The sequence below is a fragment of the Drosophila erecta genome, unplaced genomic scaffold (assembly GCF_003286155.1).
Source record: "Drosophila erecta strain 14021-0224.00,06,07 unplaced genomic scaffold, DereRS2 tig00000126-arrow-pilon, whole genome shotgun sequence".
NCBI classification, from domain to species: domain Eukaryota; kingdom Metazoa; phylum Arthropoda; class Insecta; order Diptera; family Drosophilidae; genus Drosophila; species Drosophila erecta.
This window is the reverse complement of record NW_020825209.1, coordinates 4551906-4575837: the sequence shown is the minus strand read 5'-3', so window position 1 is coordinate 4575837 and position 23932 is coordinate 4551906. Positions and strand designations below refer to the sequence as shown.

Below are 23932 nucleotides of genomic sequence, written 5' to 3'. Positions count from 1 at the left end.
CGGCGGGCGTAGTCCGGAAGGTCGGAGCACGGATTCGTCCGGAAGTGGGTCGTCGTCTCAATGGAACACCCATGCACGCCTCGTACACCCACATCACGCATACGTCGTGTGCGCCTGCGGGACAGCGAGTGTACGAGTAGGCAATAAAAATATGCAAACGCACTTGACCCTGGACAACCGAGCGCCTTTGGCCTGGTTCGCCAATTCTGTTTGTAGGCCATGGTAATGTGGGCCGTAAAATGGCAAATCCCGCCGACACACGACGTCCGTTATCCAAGTTATCCGATAACGGAGCGTCTCTTCGCAATGGCTATACAGCGCAAACAGGGCAAAAGCCAGAACAGCAGCAAAAGCGTGTGGCATAACTTGTTTTTATGGCCCGGGAATGGAGCAGGGTGCTCCGGTCAGTAGCATACTTTTCGGGTTGCGATTAAAGCTAAAGTGGAAAGTTGATCAAAGCATAGTTGATCCTAGTAGCTTATGGCATTTTCAATCAACTTACAATTTAAACTTTCTTAGGTGTATTTGTATTTTGTATTTCTAAGGCTTAGAGGTATCATTTTACAGCTCAAGGTCATATATCGGCTTATGTTACAAAAATTTTGTGATGTGCCTAATTTCATTTCAGAATTATTCACAAACTTGTTAGTACCAAAATAGAAAAGTAATTCTATGGTCAATTCACAGTTACGATACACAGGAACGTTTTGCAACATAAAATTTTGTTTGCTGAAATGCTACCGATGCTAGCCTAATAGTTTTTTCTAACCTATTTTGCTATTTATCACGTCTGGTTTGTCAAAATGCCTTTGATATGTGCTAACTTACTAAACATTTATATAACTACTTAATTGAAACGTTTGAATCAGTCATTTGATTGGTCTTAGTTGGTTTCCTGAGACTCGTCGATTATTGGTTTGCCGTAAAGCAGGACTTTGGCCAAAACGGACTTGCAGCCAGAGGCGCTAGCATCGATACTCCGGATTATCTCATCTACGTGCTCATCTTCCAGTTGCACCATCGCGATGGCAGCTTCCCTGCGGATGCAGTCGACCAGATGGGTGGATTCCAGAGTTGCATAGGTGATCACATGGATGTGTGGCATATTTCTAAGCGTCACCATATCCATCTCAAATGCCTCGCCGGCCTGCATGCCATTCACGCTAAAGATGAGCACAACGGTCAACTGCTTCTGGTGCGGGTGCTCAGTGAGGTTGGCGATCTTTTCGCCCTCATTTATCAGTTGATTAATGGCAGGCACAAATTGTGCATCCTTCGGCGTCATGTTGTCGATTAGGATCAAATGCTGGCCGCAAAATGTGAGGTCGGGTAGCATGCTCTTCACTCGGCGCAAAGAACGATGACCGCTCCAGGAAAGTGTCTTCACGTTCTCAGGCCAGGGAAAGTTTTCCCGCAAGATGCGCGCAGTGTGGCTCTTGCCCACGCCTGAGGTGCCCACCAAGACGATGATCTGTTTCGAAGATACATATTGTTGTTAATTCATTGAGTTCACCAAAGATCTGGCTAGCCAGTTGGCTATTTGTGTGGATGACTCGTAACTATACGATATCACTGATATAGAAAAGCAAGCAATGACCCCCGTTAGTCACCTCTTTAGTGTTGTCCAGTGCCAGTTCCAGCTGGTCCAATGCCTTATCCTGGTTGAGTACCTGGTGGCGGGCGTGTAGGACCATGTCGCCCAGCCGCTGAGCGGGATTGCAGTAGTTGTCCTGGTTGTGCACGATCGAGTGGTACTGGTTTTTGTAGCTTTTCAGGAATTCACTCACCGTGGTCATGTTGCCGGTGACCTTCAGCGCCAGGCTAACTGCTGCGACGATAGCGATGGCGAGGTATGCCCATTTCAACAATGGCTTCTTTTGGTCGCCACCAAATGCGACATGGAAATGGCCCACCTTTTGTTCCGTCCGCTTGTTCTCTAGCAGGCGGCGAAGCACCTTCCTTCTCCTCCTGGCTTGCGGCAAGTTCAGCGGGACGATGACATTGGGATTCAGCATTAGAGCATCTTGTGTCGTCATTTTACTTTGCCTTGTATTGTTAGGGACGAAGTTTGTTGTTGAATGTTTTCGGTGGAAACTTTTGAAAAAGTAGGAAATGTAGACTCTTGTGTGAAATCGGAATTTCCGACTGTACGAAACAACTAGGGAAACCAAAGGTCTTCAGTTGACTTGTGTTCGAATACAATTTTAAGCCTACTTTAATCAATTTTTATGAAAATGTTGCTTGCAAGCTACAACCGGCAAATTAATCTAAATGCCGCCCCATGCGGTATTTTGCCAAGTGCTGTTTTTTCGAACCAACATATTTGGTATTTTAATATCGAAATTTTTTTAAATTTTACGAATAAATGTAAAATAAATAAAAATGCATAAATGATCATAAAGTGTGATCATTATGTTTTTACTCAGCGATATGAAGATGTAAATTAAGTACAATCTAAATTGCATTATTACTAGGTGGCCTTAGCTATCAGTAAAATCAACCCTGTTTGCTGTGGTATATTCACGATATATGTGTGCCAATTTTAGTATATTTTACGCGCCTCCACACAAACGGTCAGTTTGCAGAATCCGACTGCTTAAAACTGTCATTATTTTAATAATTCAATAACCCGGAGAAAAACTCACCCAGTCAATCCGATCCGCAATGACGAACGAGGACGTAGGCACTAACAGCGTCGCCGACCGCCTGCAGGTGGGTCCGCGCGAAGGCGTCACCTATCCGATCCAGATGAAGTATTGTGGCCACTGCACGATGCCCATTGAGGTGAGTTCGTCTGCAAACCTGGGAAAATCCATATGATCCCTATCCATATCCCTGTCTGCAGTACTGTGAGTACTATCCGGAGTACGAGAAGTGTAAGGACTGGCTGGAGCGCCACATGCCCGACGACTTCGAGCGACTGAAAATCGAGGAGGAGGCTGCTGCCGCCGACGGGACGGATGACGACAAGAAGCGCCAAAAGCGCGGTGGCAAGGGACTGCTGCGCGTCAAGAAGAAGGAGGATGTGCCCAAACGTATCTGCGTTTCGCGGGCGGCACGCGGCAAGAAGAAGTCCGTGACCGTGGTAACAGGATTGAGCACTTTCGGTAGGTCTTGGTGACATATTACGAGTATTAATAGCACAAAACTTGGTATTAGTTTGGTCAGGCACATTGCATGCTAAGAAAATCCTTTCGCCTTCATAGCCATAATTGTTAATTATGGCCCTCCCTGCCTATTCCAGATATTGATCTCAAGGTGGCCGCCAAGTTCTTTGGCACAAAGTTTGCCTGTGGCTCCTCGGTGACCGGCGACGATGAGATTGTCATTCAGGGCGACGTCAAGGATGACTTGTTCGATGTCATACCCGAGAAATGGGCCGAGATCGACGAAGACGTTATCGAGGATTTGGGCGATCAGAAGCGAACATAAATAATTTAACTTTTTAGCTTATTTTATACGCTACATCAACATAAAAATATGAAACGTTAAACGTAATAAGCAGTTTGGTTATTTCGGTGGCTGCTCCCCAGGTTTTTCTCCATCTGCTGGCGGACTGGAATCGATTTGTGGAATCCCATCGAGTTCCATTGGAGTGGCTTCATCCGTTGCAGGCGCTGTAGTGGCTTCAGTCGTTGCAGGCGCTGTGGTGGCTTCATTCGCTGAAGTAGCTTTATTCTCTGTTTCCAATGGAGTTGCTTCTTCCGCTAGAGTAGTTACAACTACAGTACTGACTTTATTTGAAGCAGTCACGACATCCGCAGGCGTAACTCCACCAGCTGGCGTGGTTTGGTCCGCTAGAACGACTTCTTCCGCTGGAGTGGATTTGGCCTGGGAATTGCGCTTTCCAGATTGCTTGCCGGTCTTTGCAGTGGTCTCCGCAGGTTTTTCCGCCGGTGTTTCCTTAGTGGCGTCTTTAGTTTCCCCTCCATGGAAGTGTTTGTAGCTCAGCTGGATGATCTTCTCGTTCTCTTCATCGGTTAGTGGAGCTTTATTGTCGTCGATAAGCTGAAGAGGTAATTATATGTATTTAATTAACCTCTTTGGCATATGATAGACTAATCCTCACCAGCTGCGTGTGAAGGGCACTTGTAGGCGGGTCGTTGATCATTTGTAGGATCTCTTGGGACTTCAGACGATAGGAAGACAGATCCTTCACGTAATTCGCAATGTTCTCACGAGTTTGGGTCTTGCAGGGCGACTCCTCCAGATACTGTAAAGCCTGTAGAACCACGTATTTGGTTAATTTATCATCCATTAGTTAAATATTTTCAAAAAGCAACACCTCATAGGTAACCGTAGCCAAGTTTCGCATGCCGAACTTCTTTTTTGTGCTCTTGATCTTCTGCAGAATCTGCATCACCTCCAGATTGGTGAGGTACGAGAACGTGGGATTGACCCTGGAATGGAAGCGAAATCATCTGCATGTATTCACTGTTTAATGAAAAAATTATAAAAACAAAAAAAAAAAACAAAACAATTCTCACGTTTCCATTTCGGCAAATATTAGTATGACCACAGAGCGGGCTCTGAAATATACATCAATGTCTGCATATAGCTTTATAAATGTATATACATATGAAATAAAGATACTACTCAATAAATAAAACGGTGTTAAATGTATCAAACAAGTTGTTCAATTCATTCAATTGATAACTTTAATAAATTTGTTGTTAAAAATGGTCACATATACATTGAAACAATGATAAATAGTATTTTTCAGGTATTTTTTTATTTTTTTGTTATCAGTAAAGGCCTCTTATATAGTAACAAGGTAAAAAAAAAAATGGACTAAAAAATAACGTGTAAGAATTTGTTTGCATTGTAGTATTTTTCCCCATTAAAGCTATGGTCACACCACAGCATCGCCTAACATAACATTACAGCGTATTCCTCCACTGTTATTGGATTGTGCCACCTGCTGTTAAGGCTTTGGAGTCCACTCCGCTGTAGAAAGCAGAGGATGTGGATGCGGTGATACCGGAACCCTGTGGACGGCATGCATTCCCATACGAACGAGACGGCTGCGACGTCGACAACGGCCGGCGCGGTCACGGTAACGAATGGAGAAGACGAATCGGGAGCTGGAGCAGCGGGAGCCCATGGCAGCACGGAGGGTAAGATCCGGTGCATTTTCCTCAGCGAATTCCATGCAACGGCGGGCTGCAAGATAAGCTGCCAGGTGAGCCGGTTCCCAGGAGCACTAATAACGCAATTTTATCAAATTCTGATCCACGTCCCTCAGGTTCCCGATAACTACATATCCAAGGATGTATTCGATGCCATTAACGTTTACATCATACCCAAGCAGCATCTTCAACGCTGCATACTCACCGTCAACGCGATGGACGTGAAGATAGTCGGCTATCCAGTGGGCATCCAGGATCAGCAGAAGTACGCACGGAATGCCTTCCTATTCAACCTATGCTTTGTGTGCGATTCGCGGGCCAGGAGCGTCCAGTACGAGCCGGTAGTCAAGAAGCTGTCCGAGTACCTTATAATGATGGAGGAGGAGTCGTGCTTCCTGTCTCGCGAAGATGACAAGCGCCGCCTACAGAATATTTTTGAGACAGTACTACGCGACCTTAACGAGCGCAAGGTGGCCACCATTGTTGAGGGCGACAACACCATTTACCTGAAGATTGTCATGCACAAACCGGACCCGCCGCCGGTCAAGGATCACATGGTGCCCCTCCTGCTGGCGAACCTGCGCGACGCTCCACTGGACAACTGGGACCTTACCACGCAACAGGTTCGGGCTCAACATGATTCCATAGTTGTACTTAAATATTATATTATTTTTTCTCTTCACGATGTAATTTGTAATCTCATTGGACTGTTGTGATTTCCCCCAGATCCTGCCTTATATAAATGGAATCAACCATGTTGCGCGTATTGCCGCCGAAGCGGACGTGGAAACGGACCTGGTCAAGTCGTGCATACAGAATCTGGTCTACTACGGGGTCGTCCAGCTTCTGCCCATCCTGAAGTACAGCAACGTGTACATGACGCAGAACCTAAAGCATCTCATCCAGAGTGCATCACTGAGCGGCGCCTGTCGCAAATACGTGGCTTTGCGTCCGGACAAGACGCTGCCCAGTGTGCAACGCATCTTTCAGTTCTACGCGTCGATGACTCACGGCGTCACGCTGCGGGCTATCTGCCAGCGATTGTGCCCCCAGCACCACAACATCGATGAGCGGCGAATGGTGATCTTCGGGCTGCAGCACAGATTCATCCGCTGCATCCACAAGTACCCGGTGTTTACGGGCTCAGTGCCTTCCGGGCGGCAGAAGATGTACACCGGGTTGATCAGCTTTGATGAGATCTGCTGCAAGACGGGCCTCTCGCCCTGCACCATCGAGCGGGACATCGAGAAGGACACGAATGTGACTGTGATCTGGAAGTGACGACCGGAAGGACGTCTCCGGCCGGTTGGGTTTGTTGTAGTTCGCAAGCGAACCGATTGTTATGTTTCCGATAGCTTTTTTATATACACACATATACACATATAAGATTAAGCATTGAGTGGTTTGGCTTGGGCTGGTTCCGGAACTGCTTTGCCAGCTGGACAGCAATCAGGAATCTTTTGCGCTAGAGAGAATGCAATCCTGAACCGCCTGGGCCACGCAGGCGTCCTCAGAGGCCATGCCTTAAATAGAAAAAAAATGTGAAATGAGTTATAATACAACTTTGAAAAAGACAGAGATAGTCATATAGTAAAGTAAAGTAAACTAAATAAAAACGCACCCATGGATTGAAAGATGGTGATTTCTACCTCCTTGGGATAGTTTCCACTGAGAATGATCTGTCCCACTTCTGCGGTGATCGGGGCAGGTAGCCCCACCAATTCAGCTTCGGCATTGGCATAGCAATCCACGTAGACCTTGGACTGGTGGTAAATGTCTGGATCCAACTCCGAAAAGTGAACTTCGCCGGCTCCCACCGCTGAAATCAATAGTTAAAGTGAATAGTAGGTATCTTAATATTCCTTTAAAACCACAGGCCTACCATTGATATGAACACCCTGTTTGGCTTTCAGATCCGCAAATTTGATGACCGCTTCCGTGGAGTACGTGGCAATGCAGATGACATGGGCATCCTGGCAAGCCTCGTGAGCACTTGGGCAAACTTTAATCTGGGTTCCACTTTCGGTGTCCAGCTCCCGCTGCAGTTGGTCCGCCAAACCCTGAGCTCTTGCCAGCGTGCGATTGTAAAGATTGAGCTTCTTCACACGGAAGTTCGCGCAGAAGGCGACGGCATGGAGCTGCCCTTGGACTCCACAGCCTAGGATGGCCACGTTGATAGTCCTCTCATGCTCCGTCTTCGACCCAAAGCGCCTGAAGTACAGATACTTGGTGGCCACCAGCGAAGCGGACACAGTGCGCCAGGTGGTCAAATCCGTGCCCTCCATTATGGCCGACAGTTGGCCAGTTTGATTGTCGAACAGCATCACATGCGCATGGATGCTGGGCAGTGGGGGATCCCGCAGGGGATTCCCTGTGAACGAGGTCACCAACTTGCAGGCTATTGTGGAGCGAGTATGCTCCGCTTCCCCAGGAGATCTTGGTGATTCCAGGCTGTAGTTTCCCACATAGGCGGGCATGGTGAGCAGAATTTTACCAGGTTCATTGCCGCAAGCGACGAAACTCCTCTTCGGTTGGATGGCAAAGGATGTGGCGGCGGTATCCGGATTCTGCTTAACTATAGCTACAAGTGCTGATTCCACTGCTCTATTGACCAGCGGCCAGGTGAGAACTTGACGCACTGCATCCGCATTGTAGTAAGCTGGTGCAGTGCTGCTCATTTTTGTATCTTACTAGCGAGCAATCGACGGACCAGTGATGCCAGGTTTCAGGGATATTAATGTGGAAGTAGCTATAATCAGCAAATTATTACTTTTTGATAATATCTATTCGAAAGTTCTTAAACATAAATAGTTGGCTTGTACTTATTAAGTTTAAAAATTTGTTTTTGTTCATTTTTGGGCACAAAACTTATTTCGTCCTAAACTCTGGCAGCACTATTGACATAAGCTTAAAAATGAACTAAAAAATACCTTTATTATTATTTAACATTGATCGAAACCAAAAGCGTTACAATTTTAAATCTAGAGGGTAAGCTAAAAAGATTAAAGGCCAGCTTAAATCAGGAAAGTCCATTCAATACCGAAATAAAATCTGAAGTGGGAAAAACCAACCGAAAACCAATTTTCACGGGCGAATGTTTTTCCTCATTTCTAATGCAGTTTTCCCCATTCTTCAGCGTCGCTGGGAAAATGCATTTTCACCGCACGCCAAGGGCGAAACCGCAGTGCGAAAAGGGAAACCGCTTCTGTCAACGGCTTTATCGCCCCGATGCGATTCTCGCGAACAGCTGGAAACTGAACCACAGCCCACACAACCACGTCCACTCCACTCCACTCCACTCGAGCCTACTCCAATCCAATCCCACCCAAACCAATCCAATTCAGAGCCCCAGCAGCCGACACGAAAGTGAAAAGCGAATGCACTTTTCCGAGGCTGCAGCTGATAGGAAAATTAATTTATGCACCGCCATTGTCTTTCTGGTCGCGCCATTTTATTTTCCCAACTGCTAATTCAAATTTTGACATAATTTCTTCACTGTGCGCCTCCGTCGCCTGCTTTCTCGCCTTTTTCCCAACCAATTTCACTTGACTTGACCTTTGCGCGGCTTTTCCATGGGTTTCAATGCACTGGGCGAAACATGCCGCACTACCGATTCTGTCAATCATACCAACGGCTACGACTGTACAGTGCACAGTGAGAAATTTGAAAAAAACGTGACAGTTTTTATAAGAAGAATAGTTTGTGTTGATTTATGGATTTATAATACCATCTTAAGGCACCCAATGTCTGGAAATATATATGACTTAAAGAGTTTGGTTTTACATTTTATCATATGTTGTTACAGCGATTGTCAAATGTGTTTAATAGAATATTATATTATATATAGAATATATATATTATATTATTTTTTTTATCGTGAATATAAGACAATTTTATAAATATGATAATAATGAAAATAAAATCTGTTCCTAATTAGTTCCGTTTAATAAAATAGTTACACAATAACCGGTCCTTTCTAAATATGAACTGGATGAGCTAAGCTTTTTTTCGAGTGCATGGGCCTGGGTGTCGGGTGGGTCCGGAGCCTTTTGTTGTGGTTGTGTGGTGGCGGCCTTGGGAATGTGCAATTGCTAACTGATTTATATTCGCCCCCAAGTGCAACAAATCAAAGTCGAGCTGCTGCTGACTCATTGGAACGGCTCCTGGTTTATCGCGGTGACCTGTTGCATGCCCCACTCCTGGATATTCGGCGGTGGCACCACCAGAGCCACCAGAGCCACCAGAGCGACCAGAACTTGCAGAACCACCAGCAGCAGCACTTCTGAGTGTTCTGACCTTGCTGGCGGGTAAGTGGTTGGCCATAAATTTTGGCATTGCGCAAAAGCCACACCGGCAGCAAAAAAACGCCCCGATTCTGAGCTTGATTCCAATTCCAATTCTAATCCCATGAATCCATATCCGAAAAGTGAATTGTCGCTGTGACGCTTTGAATAAATTGCTAAACGATTTGGCAAGCGCCAAAACTTAATGGCCAAAAAGGATTTCGCCTCGCTGTGCATAAATTTGCGGGCCAAAATCAATGACGAATTTATTGGCCAACAACGTACATATATAAGAAGTTGAGGATATGCACACTGAATCAAACTCAAGTTAAATGTAAAAAAACTGGCTATTATATTCAAGTGTTAGGTAAATTTTTGTGGTAGAAAGTTGGAATATTGATGGATTATTGCTTAACCACTTCAATAGAAATATTTTTATTAAATACTATTTAATTACCTTTTTTACCATTTCCCTTTCAGTGACTACATTTTCTAATTGAACAATATTTATTTATTATTTTGAATGGATTTAATGGGTTCTTAAAATCAATTGACAGTTGAGTGTTGGAGGCTTTGTCTTAGAGCTGCTGAAAAGCGAACTTTGGCGCCTTTTGAAATGGAAACTGTAACGGTAACGGCAACTGTAACTGTAACTGTAACTGTAATAGTTATAGTAACAGTAATGGTTATAGCATAAGCAATAGTCGACTATAGCTATAGTATACTACGTGTATAGTCTACTAACCACACACAGAAACAGAACGTTGCCACACCTTTTCTTCGCGGAGCTGGATTTTAATTTTTTACTGCCTTTTTTCTGCGCTTAGTTTAAATTTGTTATTGTTTTAGTGCGCGCCCGCACACTTGGCTCACACAGACACACACTCACACACGCGCACACACGTAGGTTAGAAAAAGGAAAGTCCGCCGGCGCGAAAAACTCGGTGCTGAAGTTTCGCATTTTGTATCTCGCATTTTGTACCTCGTATTTTGTATTTCGTATTTTGTAGATCAATCTTGGAATGGGTTTGTGCCGTTAGCCGCCGGCTACGTCGTCGCTCACTAAAATGTTGTTTGTCCTTGGAGAATGTGGCAAAAAAGATAGAAAAATTGTATGGAAAAAATTTTTAAATTATAATATACATATGCGCACTGTTACCGCGCAAGTGCACAGTGAACAAACTCACTGCAATAATTGCTTATACATAAATTATGCAAGCAGCTGTTTAATAAGTTAGGTATCATTTCAAGAGAATTATGATTCTGTCCAGTTAAACACCTTGATTACTATCATATTCTTAAGCAATCGTTGCCCAAAAGTGTGCTATAGAATATTGAAATACTATTCGGGATTTGGCTCAAAAACACCCAATTTGGGATTACTTGTTTAAGAATTTAAGCGGCAGCATAAAAAAACAAATCTGGCATTGAAATACCTAAATTGAAATAAGTAAATAAAAATATATATTGTTTGAAAGAAAATCTTAACTAATCCAGATTGTAAAATCACGCACATGCAAATTTCTTACAAATTAACTCTAAATTAACTTTTAACTTTCGTTGAGTAAGCATCTAACAGTTACTCAAAAGGCCTAACTAGTTTACATTTCCAGACACAAAACTCGTATTTATTTATGGAAAAAAGGGTTTGTAATCCCTTTAAATATTTTCCGCGAAATGACCAAACATTTTTTCCAGTGCTGAGCTATATGTGTGCACATATCTGACGACGAATATAATTGTGCCGTTATGCTTAAGCGTTGGCGCCGCACCCAATGGACTCCACCAAGTTGTGCGCCCCTGCGACCGCTGACCCACCCCTCCCCCTCCACCCTGCACCCTGCATTCCCGCCCCTCTGCCACCCAATTCCCTGCCCCCGCCACCCACCCCTTGCACCCCCATTTGATTCGATCGCAAGTATTGTTTCTCGTTATTGTTGTCGGACTCATTGCAGCCATTGCCTAGTTCGCCTTTGTCTAATGATTTCGTTTATTGGACTGTTTTATTTCCCCCTTTTTCTCGGACTCAGTACGGTTTTTACGATACATTTTTACAACTTCCGTCTGTGCACTTTGCGTGGAGCATTGGAATGCTAGAACGATGGAAATGCAAATTGGACACAGCGTCAACATAAATTGGAGCTTGATTTAGCGGTTGGGTCAATTTTGACTAAATATCTGAAAGATATTTCCTGATAGTCACATTAGTACATCGAGAATTACATAACATGAATTTGGCATTTGCTTTTATGTGTTCTATTTGAAATACCTGAATGCTAGAATAATAAAAATGCAAAGTGGACTTCAAATCAACATAGGTAAGCTGGTTTTAGTAACTGGATAATATTTGACTTTAGTCTCCATCTATCACTGTTACATTTCCATATCAATACATGTATTTTATTTTAAACATGCTAATGCTCGAATTATTAAAATGCAAATCGCATATAAGGGCATCGAATATAAGCCGAAACAAGTTGGATCGAATTTGACTATATTTTAGGAAAGACATTTCCTGAAAGTACTCATAATAAAACGAATATTACATAAATACATGCTACATGGATGTAAGTGTTACATTTTAAGTGTTTAAAAATTGAATCACATATCTTAGTTTAGAAACATAAGTTTCTCGTAATAAATTGAATGTGTGGCCATTTTATCTTAATATATTTTTCATTAACAAATATTTCCATAGCATATTTCGATATTTGGAAGCGAGCTTAAATATGAAGTTATGAAAATAAAGTGCAAATAGATTAAGGCTTACAGTCAAAATATTGCTGTTGAGGACCATATGTTTACTTTATCACATTTTCACTCAAACCGTTTTCGGTCTGAGTACTTGTAGGTCATAAAATGCACTTATCCTGAGTTACTGAAAATACTGGTATATTTTTCTTTTTGGGCATGAAATTTATGCGCCGGCCCTTCATGAGTCTTTATGACTGCAATTGCTGCACCTTAACTGCTCGACTTATTTCTGCTGCCTTTTTCGTACGCCCACTGACTAATCCAGGGCCTAATATTTCAGAGGCCTATGATTAGCATATTTCAGAGCCCTCCCCTCTTGCTACCATCGAGTTTAGGCCGCGTTTCGTTTCCACCAACTTGGCTTTCAGTCGTTCCACTGGCTTTTCAGTCGTCTCAGCCACGATCGTTTGGGGATCGGTTTTCTTCGCCGGTGATTTTTCGGTTCAACTCGGCTAGGTTTTTATCAGCCAGTCAGTCAGTGTTTCGCTTTTGGCCAGAGCTGACGAACTTGCTCCTCTCGTCTTTGAGCCCGGCCAAAAACAAAAATCAAACGGGCAGCAGAAACGTTCAAAATGTTGGCGGTTGTGTGGTGAAGTGACTATGAATTGTTCAAATTTATGAATAGCTAGTAAAGCAAGGGGTGAATCACATTTATTCGCTAATTAGCGTATATTAAGTTACTTATTCGTATTGATTTGCCAATTTTTTGTACTCCTTTTTGTTTTTGTGCAATTGGTAATTTATAATATTCTGTACAACGGTGAATTATGAAATTCCACAACAGCAGCAGCAACAAATAAAATTAATAATAATATCAATAGTAATATTAATAATAATAATAAAACAAAGCGAAGCGAGAGAAACAAGAAATTCGAATATGCAAATGAAATAATTTTGTTTACGGTGCAGTCAAAAGAATTTCAACAATAAAGTGCAAAAAAAGGAAAACAACAAAATAATTTTGTTGAAAATTTAACCTGTTCTGATAGCGGCTGGATCCGGCGATTGAGGTAAGCTGATTAATTCTGGCCTAATCAAATTCATACCCAGCTAAAATGCGCCGCAATACATCTCTGATAAAGCTAATAAAATAGCTAATGGGGCACATCGATATATGTATATAGATCTATCTATATATTTGTGATCCGATTTGGCTGCAGTTCTGCAACGCTGACTTGGTCTTGGCTTTGGCTTCGGATTAGCGGCAGTAAAACACTTCCGATCCCACTGAACCGCAACCATCTCGATGAAAGAAAGACGACCTTGCCCATGAAAGAACCAGAACCCACTGCCTTTGTCCCATATGCAATGTGTGTCTGCATTCATGGTTTTCAGGGTGAGGAAGTCCGGTTGGCCTGAAGGATGGCCGAGTGGCGGAATCAAGGCAAGGTCGTCTCCATCAGTTCAACAATTCTTTTCAAAATGTAGTAATTTATGGATAATCTCAGAGTTGTTATGCTTACGACTAGCTGAATAGCAGTAACACTTTTCTTTAAGTGCAAGGATGATATTATAAAGGCTCGTAACATGCTAATAAATTTATGCAAATTAGATACGCTGTCTGAAATATTTCAAGCAATTAATGATTCAACAAAAACTGCATGGTTTACCTCAAATTCTATGAAAAAATGCTCAAAAAAGCTGATGATGGATTTTAAATACAAACAAAGATTGTATAACCCATAACATTTTTCAGTCAGCAAGAATCCGTTTTATATTAAATGTGTTTTATTGTTTTATACATTTTAGAATTGTATACGAGTAGAACGCTTTTGCTTTTTGATTGACTTAGTGTTTGATTTATTATTTGGGTAATTATTTTCGCAACCCAAATGCTCCTTGAACGAACACCTTCTATATTCATGGGTGTTCGGAATGGGGTTACCCCATCGCTTGCCCAACTTTCGGCCCCATCCAGTGGAGCGAAAAAGGGATCGGGTGAGCAGTGACCACAAGTTGGCAGCTTGGCGGCATTAAAGAGCATTTTGGGCACTTACCTCTTGACCCGACCCACTTCCATATGTCATAGAGGAACAGCGTCAGTCGGTGGTTGGTGGTGATAGTGATTCGATTCGATTCGGTTGTTCGTCGCTGTTGCTGCTGTACTCACGCTCAATTGAAAACAGCCTGGAAAATCAGAGAAAAACGTACAAAATTCCAGACCCCCGATCGCCGATCGCCGACGATTGCGTTGTTCCATATGCGCATAAAGCAAATTGCATTAACATTTAGGCCTACGCGCAGAATGCCGCCCACTTTGCGGCTGTGCTGCGGCAGCAAATGTGCCATTTCATTCCACTCGTTCCGCCGTTCCGCTGTTCCATTCCACTTTGTACCGCTTGTGCTTTATCAGCAACCCGATTCGCAGCGATCAGTCGCAATTCAAAGTGCGCGCTGTGCGGAACCATTTATGTATATCGCTCAACCGTTTTCCGACGGCGGTTATTTTCGAAAACTGCAAATGAGAATTTCGAATATCAAATAAGTCGATCGATTCGAACCACTAACGGCAGTGGGCATGCACTGCTTTTGAATGTGATGTTTATCAGCAATAAAGCGGTGATTTTTTTTGGGTTTTTTCGCCAGCCGATCGGTCATAAAAAATATAATAAAAACAAGGTGCATCCAGTGAAACAAGTCATAAATTAGCAAAAGGTATGCGTAATACACATAAGAGTGATGATGATACAGGCCCAGAAATTAGCCACTTTATATGGACAGAGTGTTGTGCGCATGTGAAAGTGATGTCCACCTTTTTAGAATTTTAAAACCCAAACAAATTATTACAAGTGTTTGATTGAAAGCAAAAAAAAAATGTGCTTAAAAATACAACGAAATCGCATTGAAACAGGAATATAATTGTTGAGAGGCTACGAAATTTAAAACACAAAGTGTTTTAAATAGTATATTTATACTTTGAAATATGGTTTTACATTTGCTACTCTCATTAATATTGCATCAATTGCGAACTCGTTTTGGGAATCCTAAATATTTGGGCTCAACTTAGTTATTTATTGTTAATTTCTGATGTCTGGCATAGATATTTTTTGTTAATTATTAAATCTTATTATTTGCATAATAATATACATTTATTAAAATATGAGCTAAGCTTGTTTAATTAAAAGATATTGATAAGTAAATAATTCCACGTTCTTATGGTAGAACTTTCCCTTGAAGCCTGTTTGCAATAAAGTCAATACCTTATACATGGTATCAAAGCGTTGGATAAATCGAATTCAATACGCCTAACTATTTTGGCTCTATCCATGTAGGAACTATTTGCGATCTACAAACGTATTGTTTGCCGCATTACGTTTTCTGTGATCACGGCGATATAATTTCGACACAACCCGGTCATGTCCCCATAACTTCCCATTTCTCTTGTCGCTGGTCAAGAGTCTTCAGCACTTTGTTCGATTGAATTTTTTGTAAATTGACTTTCTGCGATTGTTGCCGCTCGGCACCGTATGCCGTACGCTATATGTGTATATAGCTATATATCGGTGTGTCGCTCGGCTTTGGCTCACTTTGGCAGCTTTCTTGCATAATAAACAAGATCAGGCTCAGCACACAATGTGCAACATTAGGCCAATGTTGGTACGTGGACACACTCCTCCAAAAGGGGCGGCCGCAGCGGGGGGAGTGGCCGGGGCGGATGCGGGGAGGGGGGCTGGCGCGACTGGGGCATGGGGACAATCATGGACGGCGGGCGCTAAACTGCTAAGAAAACAAAAAGCGAAAAGCAGTCTGTAAAGCACACTGTAAACAATAAGCCAGTTCTTATGGGTCAAACTAGAATGCATTGAAAACCTTTGAAATATCTGAAACATAAATATACGTGTATGCATCATTAATATTTTCCAAATCAAAAACTTATCATTCTTCCATATATACAGAACACTATATTGTGTTAATGCTCGTGTCGAGGCTCTATTTTATATATTTAAGCCGAAATAAATTATTACATTTGTTGTTCATTCCATGTGCCATGTAAATCACTATGAAATTCGGTTGAATTTTCTCTCAGTGAGCGCCACCATGCACCGAAGCCAGCGATGTCGGTGGCTACTTTTGCTCTCGTTTCGACTGCTGCGTGAGGCACATGGATAACTGGATAACTTGGACAGTTTCCCGTTACCACTGTCCCGCTTGGCCCCGTCTCCCTCGCTCCCCAGCGCCCCTCTCTTTCACTCCGATCGTGTTCGCTGTGAACCTGCCACAGCAACAGCGACTACAGCAAAAACAATGAAAAACCACCGAAAATAAATCGCCAACCGCAAAGTTTGCAAACTTTTTTAACTTCACAATAAATGCAAACGAAACAAGAAAAAACAAATGTTGCTCCATTTCGCAGCTCAGCGAACCCTTTTTGTCTCGCTTTCGATTTGACTATGCCCCTAGATACATTAAAGTTGGCCGATACTTACAGTAGAGCCTACTTACATGCACACAGAGTCCTTTTAAAGTGGTCAATATTACACATGTCAATCCAAAAATGCACCCTAACCATTTTTTTTAAACTGAAGTGCAGTTCAACATGTATGTTTCGAAAACACATGGAATGGTGCTTTTCTTGAGCAGCACTTTAAAATTGGGAAAGGAGTCCAGCCAGATAGATGTGACCTCTTTCCGAAGTCCTCCGTTCGGCAGTCGATCTGATAAGATGCGCAGAGATTGGAGCAGAAGTACCAGCAGAAGTGGTGGACCCCGGGCTGGAGGGGATTCCCCATAATTTGCTGGTCTCGTAAATGCGGACGCGTGGCACGAGTCGAGTGCGATCGAATCCCCATGTCGCTGCAACCATAATTGCCGGCACTCACACACGAGGAAACAGTTCCATCAGCCACTCGAGGAGTCGTTGGTCCCGATCGACCAGGTTCCAAGTCGCCAGTCGAGAGTCTTCAGTCCAGAGATCTGGTGACTCTGGGCCAACTTGAAGCCACAGACAAAAAGAGCCAAAGAGACCCGGCTCAACGTCGTGCCCAGCGATCTGCATTGTTTGGCAAATTTGTAAGCCAAAACTTATTGCAAACTTTATTTTTTTTTTTTTCGCCGCCGCGGTGGCAGTTTCTGCATTATATACCCTTGCACAAGCTATTTCTAGCTGTTGTAGGAGTTAAATATGCTTAGGAAGCCATCATAGAGTGATGTAGATTCTTATTTTCATTCAGTTGCATGTTATATATATTATTTGATTTTAGATTAGATTTTCCATGTGTTGCTTCTGTTTGTGTACGAGTATAATACATTTTCCAACGAAGAGTATTGCAATCTTCAGTTATCGCAGGCTGGCTTCCTTTCCTGTTTTTCATTCGCTGGCCGACTGACTTTTGGTCGCTGCTTTGTTGCTTTGCTTTGCTGGCCAAGAGCCGACGACGACAACAGCTTCTTGTAATTATGGCGAGAGCCTCAAGTGGCGGACACCTTGGCCATGTTTATCTTGTAGGAATTGCGAGTCTGAGCCCTCAGCAAAAAGATAAGCTTCGCCCACATGCCACAAAGTGTCGGTGTTGAGTGCTTGCCTCGCTGAAATGCCACTGCAAGATGACAAAGTGCCACATCCAGGTAGCTGCCATAATGGTAACAAAACAAAAGCCATTCGGTCGATTGGGTAACTCGGGGGGTTACATTCGGCCTAAAATATGTAGTTTCTTTTTGTTCTGAAACCCAAGCATTAAGAAATGCGACAACGGAATGGTAATATTTTGCTGGACTATTGCAACGGGTGGCCCCTAAAACTAGTATTCCAAAAATATTTGGTCAAAATTGTGAAATCTATGCAGGCTAACAGTAAGTGGCGCCCAACTTGCGGCATGCAAATGGCAAGTGCGAACGACTTATAAGCAGATGGAACATATGTATTTATTTAGGATGCTCAATTGGGTTACTCAACAAAGTGTCGAGTGCATTATTGATGTGATTCCTATTTTTAGAATGATGCCATAGCAGAATGTGGTCATAACATGACAAATGGGAAGATGTGACAGTTGAAAACAATGCGATTTCCACCCACATTTTCCGATCGACCCAAGCCCAATGGGTAGCTTACATTTTAATTAGAGGATTGTGCAATTTGCGATGCCAATCGGGCAGCCACCCACATGTGTTCGGTGGTGGGATGTCTCATTTATGGCTCGCGCCCCGTTTTGGGCGACTTCAAAGGGTAACCGCAGTCGAAAGCACTGCACCACTGGATCGAACCACCGAACCACCGAGCCACCGAACCGCCGAACCGCCAACCCGCTGAACACCGTCATTCGAAAAGTAAAACATTTAGTGGGCAAAAGTTTAATTAAAGCAAGGCGCAAGGCATGTTCGGCTAAATGAACCTTGGCAAGAATTTCCATGGCGCAACCACCACGGGCAACAACAACCACTCAAGCGCGTCATTTGGTTTATCAATTTTCAGTTGCCGCGCTGCCGCGTTGTGCAATTGCATTTTCAGCAGAGCCCCTTTTGTTTTTCATTTTGGGCTTTTCCTTTTAAACATTAACACCTCCCCGCCCCACTCGGCCCAGTCGCTCCCACCGATTCTCCAGCCCCCATGACTCACGATAGACCAAAAAAAAGTGTATAGATCTAGCATAAAGTGGAGCAACAACCACATGTGTAACGCCCACTGGGTGTGGAGACGTCCGATGCTGGATGGCCATGCCTTCAAGCTGGCAAAACAATTTGCTATTAGCAGTTTGGTGTTCACTGTTTGCTGTTTGCTATTTGCTGTTTGCTGTTTGCTATTTGCCATTTGATTTGCTTTGGCAGCTTTTCATTTGCAACCCGCTGATGACAACAAATCATGACAATGCTCAAGGTACAATGTCAAGACCTCGCGCCACATGCCACGAACTAAAACTAAAGCATTTAGATCTAGACATAAGGTGGCGTGGGTCAAGCTGTTCGAGAAGTCTCCACCCTCGTCGCTTCTAGAAGGACGCACCACACTTGCACAGGCCACTAACTCAGGGAGACACTATCATTTTATAGATAAAGTGTCTTATGTGCTACATACAGGCTTTGGTTTGATTGCTAGTTGAGTGTTTTAAGAGAAAAACTGAGAATTGCTTATTGATCTCTTAATTGCAACTTCTAACAGTTGTACAGTGTAACACACATACACAAGTGTATTTCCTTTGGAGCAGCAAAGTATTACTTTCAAATTTTTGTGCAGACACAGTTGGCCAAACATTCGGCATGGCTATGCTCTATTTGCCGGCGGTGGTTCAGTTTGGCTCGGTTCGGTGGTTCAGTGGTGCAAGTCAGGGCGGCTCAATCGATCGCTGGTGTCGCCGATAGAAGATTCGATGATAGGGGAGATCCAAATGCGAGCTGTCTGGCATTCACTTGGCTGATTGACGGTGCAAGGTTGGGTCAGGGTTAGTGTCAGGTGGTGTACGGTGGTGTCAGGTGGTGCAGGGTGGTGCAGGGTGGTTCTGACATCTCTGGGTATTTATGTGCCGAGGTTAAAGGGGATTAAGCGAGCCAGCTTTAAATGTAATTGATATTTAGTTAGCATTCACATTGCTCACTTTGTATTAGAAGTTCCACTTTTATACTGTTTATATTTTTCAATGAAGCCAAAAAATATACAGAGATGTGTAAGTTTATAAATCTTATAGTAGATTACTTACAAGTTTATTATATTTGATATTATTGTCCAGAATTTAGACTGCATAATTTGTTTTACAGAATTAGGTATATCTATATATTATTTACTTCCTATATATTTCAATGCTGTGTTTTCCACTTGCTGAATCCTCGCTGGACTAGCCAGCCGATGGCTTCGCCTTTTGACCCACAACCCAGCCCAGAACCACTGAACCACTGAACCACTGAACCCATTGTGTGGCTTTCACTTTCGAATCGCAGCTCGCCAGTGGGTTGCTTGGCCCGACTTGGTTTTGTTTATTTAATCTGGCCGAATCGATCGGGATCCAATCACTTTGTGAGTGGCTAGTTGACGCCTCCGTGAACCACCGCTGACCTCTCACCCACCGCCCTGCACCGCCCCCTAACCAAGCCCCTCCGCCTTCGCCGATTTTCGCGATGCTGTGACGCTCTTGTAGATAATCCATTGATAAGACTTGTACTTTACGGTTTTCAATTTCGAATTAAAAGTTGGTCAGGCGAAGGAGTTTGGTGGGGGGGGGGGGGGGGGGGGGATCAAAATGGCGCAATGACATTTAAATTGGCAACGAATTTTTCCTTATTTTTTCTCGGTTTGCTGACCGCCCTACAAAACGTGCTCTAAAGTTGGTGCTGTGTTATTTTCGGGTTTCTTTCTATAAAAGCCCGAGCAGCGACTTGACAAAATGAAATGCGCTCAAATTAAAGTGATTTTTTTTTCGTCGAAGCTTTGGCTTTGCTTCTTTTGCTTCTTTATTGCTTAGCGTTTTGTTGTTGTTGTTGTGTACCTTTTGTGGTTTGTTGTTTGTTATTTGTTTGTTGTTACAGCAACGAGCGGCTACGAAAAGGTAACTAAAAAAAATAGAGAAAAATTATGACTTTTGATCTAATTATGGCTTTGGACCCTATTTGTTTGTCCCGCGGCAACCTTGGCACCAATTTGTTTGCTTTACTTTGCCCAACTTGGTATTTTGTTTATTTTCTGCCGCCTGCCGCCTGTTTTTGTTGTTATTATGTTGCTGGTAATTGTATTATTGCTTTCTCTACCGCATTCTAAGGCATAGCTGCCTGCCACGCCCACACATCGATATTGCCTGGAAACAATAATTATTGCAGCAACATTTGGCAATTTTTGATTTGATTTGATTTTGGGATTGGTAGCCGCGATATTTCAAATTGGAGCAGTAATCGAGACAAAGGAAAACCAAGAAACATATTTGAGATAACCAAACAATTATCCAAAAGCCGCTGGTCATATGATTTACTGGCTTTATTTTTTCATTGTAAAACTGCTTAAGTTGTTGCACGATATTGGATATCTGGGATTTCGGGAGTTGTTTCGGTTTTTGTTCCCCAATTTTTTGCGCAATCCTTGGCGCCGCCAAGCGAAAGACTTAGGAAACGAACTTTAGCATTTTTTTCTGCCTCCGGGCCGGCTTCTTTTATTTTTTCTTGCGAATTTTCTTATCCACCCTGCGCCATGAAAAATTTCCAGGGGCGTGGCTCAATCAAGACGCAGAGAAGGGGTCTTTCGATTTTTACTTCTTTTTTCAACTGCACAATTTTGTCGCTCAAACGACTCCATTAAGTCAGTCGATGGTTTTATGGCTTCATGCTTATTGCCAGCTGATGAATTGCATTTTGCATACCCTAACTAAATTTGTGACGTCTAGAGAGTTCATTGAATATGATAGGCAACTATGTATTTTGTAGGAAAAATGCATGCAGGATAGTTGACGTCTTACATTTCTCAAACTGTTTTTATTCCATGCAATTGAGTTTATGATTTATTTGGCTTGATCAATGCAAATCTTCCTGAAAAGAGCATTACACATTCATTATTTGTCGTGATGTGTGTGGCTCATTTAAGCGTTTTTCCTTTTTTTATTTTCAATACTTATATTTATGTAAATTTCATAGGCGTGACTCAATGATTTGTAGTCCGTGGCTATATAAGCGTCGATCTGCATATCGCATATCGGCGTGGCTATATTTGTGTATTCAAATCGCGTTGACAGCCCGGCGACGGCCCTTTCACATATTTTTTATTTCGGACTGAACAATCAGTGGCCGCGGATTAGCTGCATCGACAGCTCCGATTGGGCCGCTATGAGCATATATGAGCATATATCCATAGATATCCATACTGTCAAATTCGTTGCACTCATTAGGCCAATTCAGTTGGCTGCGGGAAAAATGGTAATAAAAACCTAAATCCGAAATTGTAAACGGGTCTTAATTGTGTTGTTAAGGCCATTCGGTAATTCGATATGATGTGATATATGTATGGCTTGGAAAAAATTGAAAACTATGCCAAGCCTCCGCAACGTCAAAATTAATCACTTCCCTTTACTAGAATTTGCATGCAGACCTCAGACTTTCGATTTTTTTCATGCCTCAGATTTGATTTGATTCGAGCTCAGGCGCCTTTTGTGGGGTTTTTCATTCGCTTTTCGTTTTGGTATCAATTAAAACCCAATTATGCCCCGCAGGCAAGTCTCGGAAAATGCGCACCCAAAGCAAGATAATGCCCGTCCGGTCATAACGGGTTTGGGCCACGCATCCAAGGTTACCATGAGCAAATATTCATGTGCGATCGATGGCATATGCTATATGTATATATGCAAGTGCAAATCAGCGAATGCTCCCCGTTGTCAGGCGATCTGTTAAATGCAAATATCTGGAACAGGCACCAAGATCGTTCTGCAGCATGAATCACGGAATATCGAGGAGTCCAGATCAAGGCAATTAATCAGTAGCTCTGGTATGCCAAGGAGTGCTGAAACTTCAATTAGAGTGCATTTTTAAGCCGGAATGCAATCTAAGATTTAAATTATGCTAGCAATTTGTAATCATAAAGGTGAAGAAAAAGAAATGGCTGGGTAAAAGCAAAGTAAAAGCATGCCAAGTTTTAAATTGGTTTATAATCTCTTGGGACATTACAAAAAAAATAATTAAAGACTGTTAAAACTAAGTCTAATCATTAGGCACACACCATTATCATTTCATCCACAATTAAGCTTTATTTGCAGTCATATTTTGGCTATAACAAAATATCTTTCACTTAATACTGCGCTGAATTTATCTGCAGACATTCATCATTTGCAGTTTCCCAGTTTTCATTGCTTTCTTTCTCGTTTTTCGAGATCACCATTATGTTAGCAATATCTTCATTTACTTGGCGCAGCAAATAAGGAAACTGTTCCGCCAAAAAAAAATATTATTATGAAAAATTATGGAGGCTGGAAAGATAATTTATACCCAACTACCGCCCAAGTGTTGTGTCCGTTGTCAATGTTCGATTTATTGGGCACATGTCGACTGTCCGAATCGTGCCGATTGGCAATCGATAACGATAGGTTCGACAAGCTGCCGTCGATGTGTGGTCCCATCGATCGATCAAGTTGTCCAGCCGCCTGTCCAGCGATAAGATCGGATCGCCATCTGTTTTTCAGTTTCAGTGTCTGTTTCTTGCAACGTTTTTTATTTATTTTTTTTCATTTTGCTACGATAAAGCTGTCATAAGTTCTATGCTCTCAATTTCCCATTGACAATTCGATTTGTTTCGTTTCGATTCAATTTATGCGCTTCCTGTCCAATCGATTGGCATCAATTATTCGGCATTCTCGACTTAATAATATCGCCGGCTGTTCATGTCAGATGGCATTGATTGCATCCTGTTGAACACACATTTTTCGACCACTTTTGGGGGTCCGTCCAAATGTGGGGCATTCTCTGCGATCTCTGCAACACCAGTAAAATCCCCCCCACTCATAAGTCTCTTTTATGGCGTTTTGAAGTGTTTCACATCGCAATTATTGTTAATCAGCAGCCGGCTAATTGCAGCTCTGGTCCCCGCCATAAACAGACGAATTATAATCACAATTAAATGCGATAAGTTGCCACTTAGCGCGGTTGACAATGAAAATTTCCAAGTCATTTTAGTTTTTGGTGGAAAGACCCTTGGGAAATGTTTTCGTGTAGCTAATGCTAGGAAATCTGCAGATAGCATACATACTGCATGTGATTATTACAAATTTTAAAATGTGCCTATAATTATATTCTATTTAATACTTCTAACTTTGAAAAAGACTGCCATGCAAGTATAAAAGTATAGTGAGTTATTAAAAACTATGCACTGAA

General features: G+C 42.6%; 6 protein-coding genes across 11 annotated transcripts in view; 3 read left to right on the top strand and 3 right to left on the bottom strand.

Annotated features, from left to right (window-relative positions):
* Positions 1 to 511: 511 nt before the first annotated feature.
* LOC6550045 lies at positions 512 to 2310 on the bottom strand. 3 transcript variants are annotated; one of them, XM_026982328.1, is made up of 3 exons: positions 1788 to 2310; positions 1611 to 1730; positions 512 to 1471 (listed from the first exon to the last, which is right to left on the bottom strand). In XM_026982328.1, the coding sequence occupies exons 1-3, from the start codon at positions 2034 to 2036 to the stop codon at positions 884 to 886; spliced, it is 957 nt and encodes a 318-aa protein (XP_026838129.1). In that variant the 5' UTR covers positions 2037 to 2310; the 3' UTR covers positions 512 to 883. The 3 variants fall into 3 exon arrangements, with proteins under 3 accessions (XP_026838129.1, XP_001977511.1, XP_026838130.1); XM_001977475.2 differs by having other exon boundaries at positions 1611 to 2310; XM_026982329.1 differs by lacking the exon at positions 1611 to 1730.
* A 218-nt stretch (positions 2311 to 2528) lies between these two features.
* Positions 2529 to 3498, top strand: LOC6550044 (density-regulated protein homolog). The gene is made up of 3 exons (XM_001977474.3): positions 2529 to 2784; positions 2846 to 3107; positions 3245 to 3498. Exons 1-3 carry the CDS (start codon positions 2665 to 2667, stop codon positions 3430 to 3432), a joined length of 570 nt encoding a protein of 189 aa, XP_001977510.1. The 5' UTR covers positions 2529 to 2664; the 3' UTR covers positions 3433 to 3498.
* LOC6550043 (DNA-directed RNA polymerase III subunit RPC9) lies at positions 3437 to 4589 on the bottom strand. 2 transcript variants are annotated; one of them, XM_001977473.3, is made up of 4 exons: positions 4488 to 4589; positions 4286 to 4400; positions 4070 to 4222; positions 3437 to 4008 (listed from the first exon to the last, which is right to left on the bottom strand). In XM_001977473.3, the coding sequence occupies exons 1-4, from the start codon at positions 4493 to 4495 to the stop codon at positions 3511 to 3513; spliced, it is 774 nt and encodes a 257-aa protein (XP_001977509.1). In that variant the 5' UTR covers positions 4496 to 4589; the 3' UTR covers positions 3437 to 3510. The 2 variants fall into 2 exon arrangements, with proteins under 2 accessions (XP_001977509.1, XP_026837697.1); XM_026981896.1 differs by having other exon boundaries at positions 4286 to 4421; positions 4488 to 4550.
* Positions 4590 to 4822: 233 nt separating this feature from the next.
* LOC6550042 (GATOR complex protein NPRL2) lies at positions 4823 to 6762 on the top strand. Its single transcript, XM_001977472.3, has 3 exons — positions 4823 to 5182; positions 5246 to 5752; positions 5856 to 6762. The coding sequence occupies exons 1-3, from the start codon at positions 5000 to 5002 to the stop codon at positions 6408 to 6410; spliced, it is 1245 nt and encodes a 414-aa protein (XP_001977508.1). The 5' UTR covers positions 4823 to 4999; the 3' UTR covers positions 6411 to 6762.
* On the bottom strand, positions 6472 to 8138 carry LOC6550041 (ketimine reductase mu-crystallin). The gene is made up of 3 exons (XM_001977471.3): positions 7012 to 8138; positions 6751 to 6948; positions 6472 to 6652 (listed from the first exon to the last, which is right to left on the bottom strand). The coding sequence occupies exons 1-3, from the start codon at positions 7805 to 7807 to the stop codon at positions 6579 to 6581; spliced, it is 1068 nt and encodes a 355-aa protein (XP_001977507.1). The 5' UTR covers positions 7808 to 8138; the 3' UTR covers positions 6472 to 6578.
* A 4468-nt stretch (positions 8139 to 12606) lies between these two features.
* Positions 12607 to 23932, top strand: part of LOC6550039 (atrophin-1) — a 29917-nt gene continuing 18591 nt past the window's right edge. For 2 of the 3 annotated variants that reach the window (XM_026982226.1, XM_026982227.1), the window contains exon 1: positions 12607 to 13176. The gene's annotated coding sequence lies outside the window, so the exon portion shown is untranslated. Of the gene's footprint in view, positions 13177 to 14538; positions 14822 to 23932 lie in introns of those variants that run through there. The other variant, XM_001977469.3, reaches the window with a different exon arrangement.

Coding starts and splice junctions, on each gene's coding strand:
- LOC6550044 (XM_001977474.3), top strand. CDS start 2,665: ATGACGAACGAGGACGTAGGCACTAACAGCGTCGCCGACCGCCTGCAG. Junction 2,785..2,845: donor ACTGCACGATGCCCATTGAG/GTGAGTTCGTCT, acceptor CCCTGTCTGCAG/TACTGTGAGTACTATCCGGA. Junction 3,108..3,244: donor AACAGGATTGAGCACTTTCG/GTAGGTCTTGGT, acceptor TGCCTATTCCAG/ATATTGATCTCAAGGTGGCC.
- LOC6550045 (XM_001977475.2), bottom strand. CDS start 2,036: ATGACGACACAAGATGCTCTAATGCTGAATCCCAATGTCATCGTCCCG. Junction 1,472..1,610: donor CACTGGACAACACTAAAGAG/GTGACTAACGGG, acceptor TCTTCGAAACAG/ATCATCGTCTTGGTGGGCAC.
- LOC6550042 (XM_001977472.3), top strand. CDS start 5,000: ATGCATTCCCATACGAACGAGACGGCTGCGACGTCGACAACGGCCGGC. Junction 5,183..5,245: donor GCTGCAAGATAAGCTGCCAG/GTGAGCCGGTTC, acceptor CACGTCCCTCAG/GTTCCCGATAACTACATATC. Junction 5,753..5,855: donor GGGACCTTACCACGCAACAG/GTTCGGGCTCAA, acceptor GATTTCCCCCAG/ATCCTGCCTTATATAAATGG.
- LOC6550041 (XM_001977471.3), bottom strand. CDS start 7,807: ATGAGCAGCACTGCACCAGCTTACTACAATGCGGATGCAGTGCGTCAA. Junction 6,949..7,011: donor ACAGGGTGTTCATATCAATG/GTAGGCCTGTGG, acceptor TATTGATTTCAG/CGGTGGGAGCCGGCGAAGTT. Junction 6,653..6,750: donor CACCATCTTTCAATCCATGG/GTGCGTTTTTAT, acceptor TTTCTATTTAAG/GCATGGCCTCTGAGGACGCC.
- LOC6550043 (XM_001977473.3), bottom strand. Junction 4,223..4,285: donor TGGCTACGGTTACCTATGAG/GTGTTGCTTTTT, acceptor GTGGTTCTACAG/GCTTTACAGTATCTGGAGGA. Junction 4,009..4,069: donor GTGCCCTTCACACGCAGCTG/GTGAGGATTAGT, acceptor TTACCTCTTCAG/CTTATCGACGACAATAAAGC.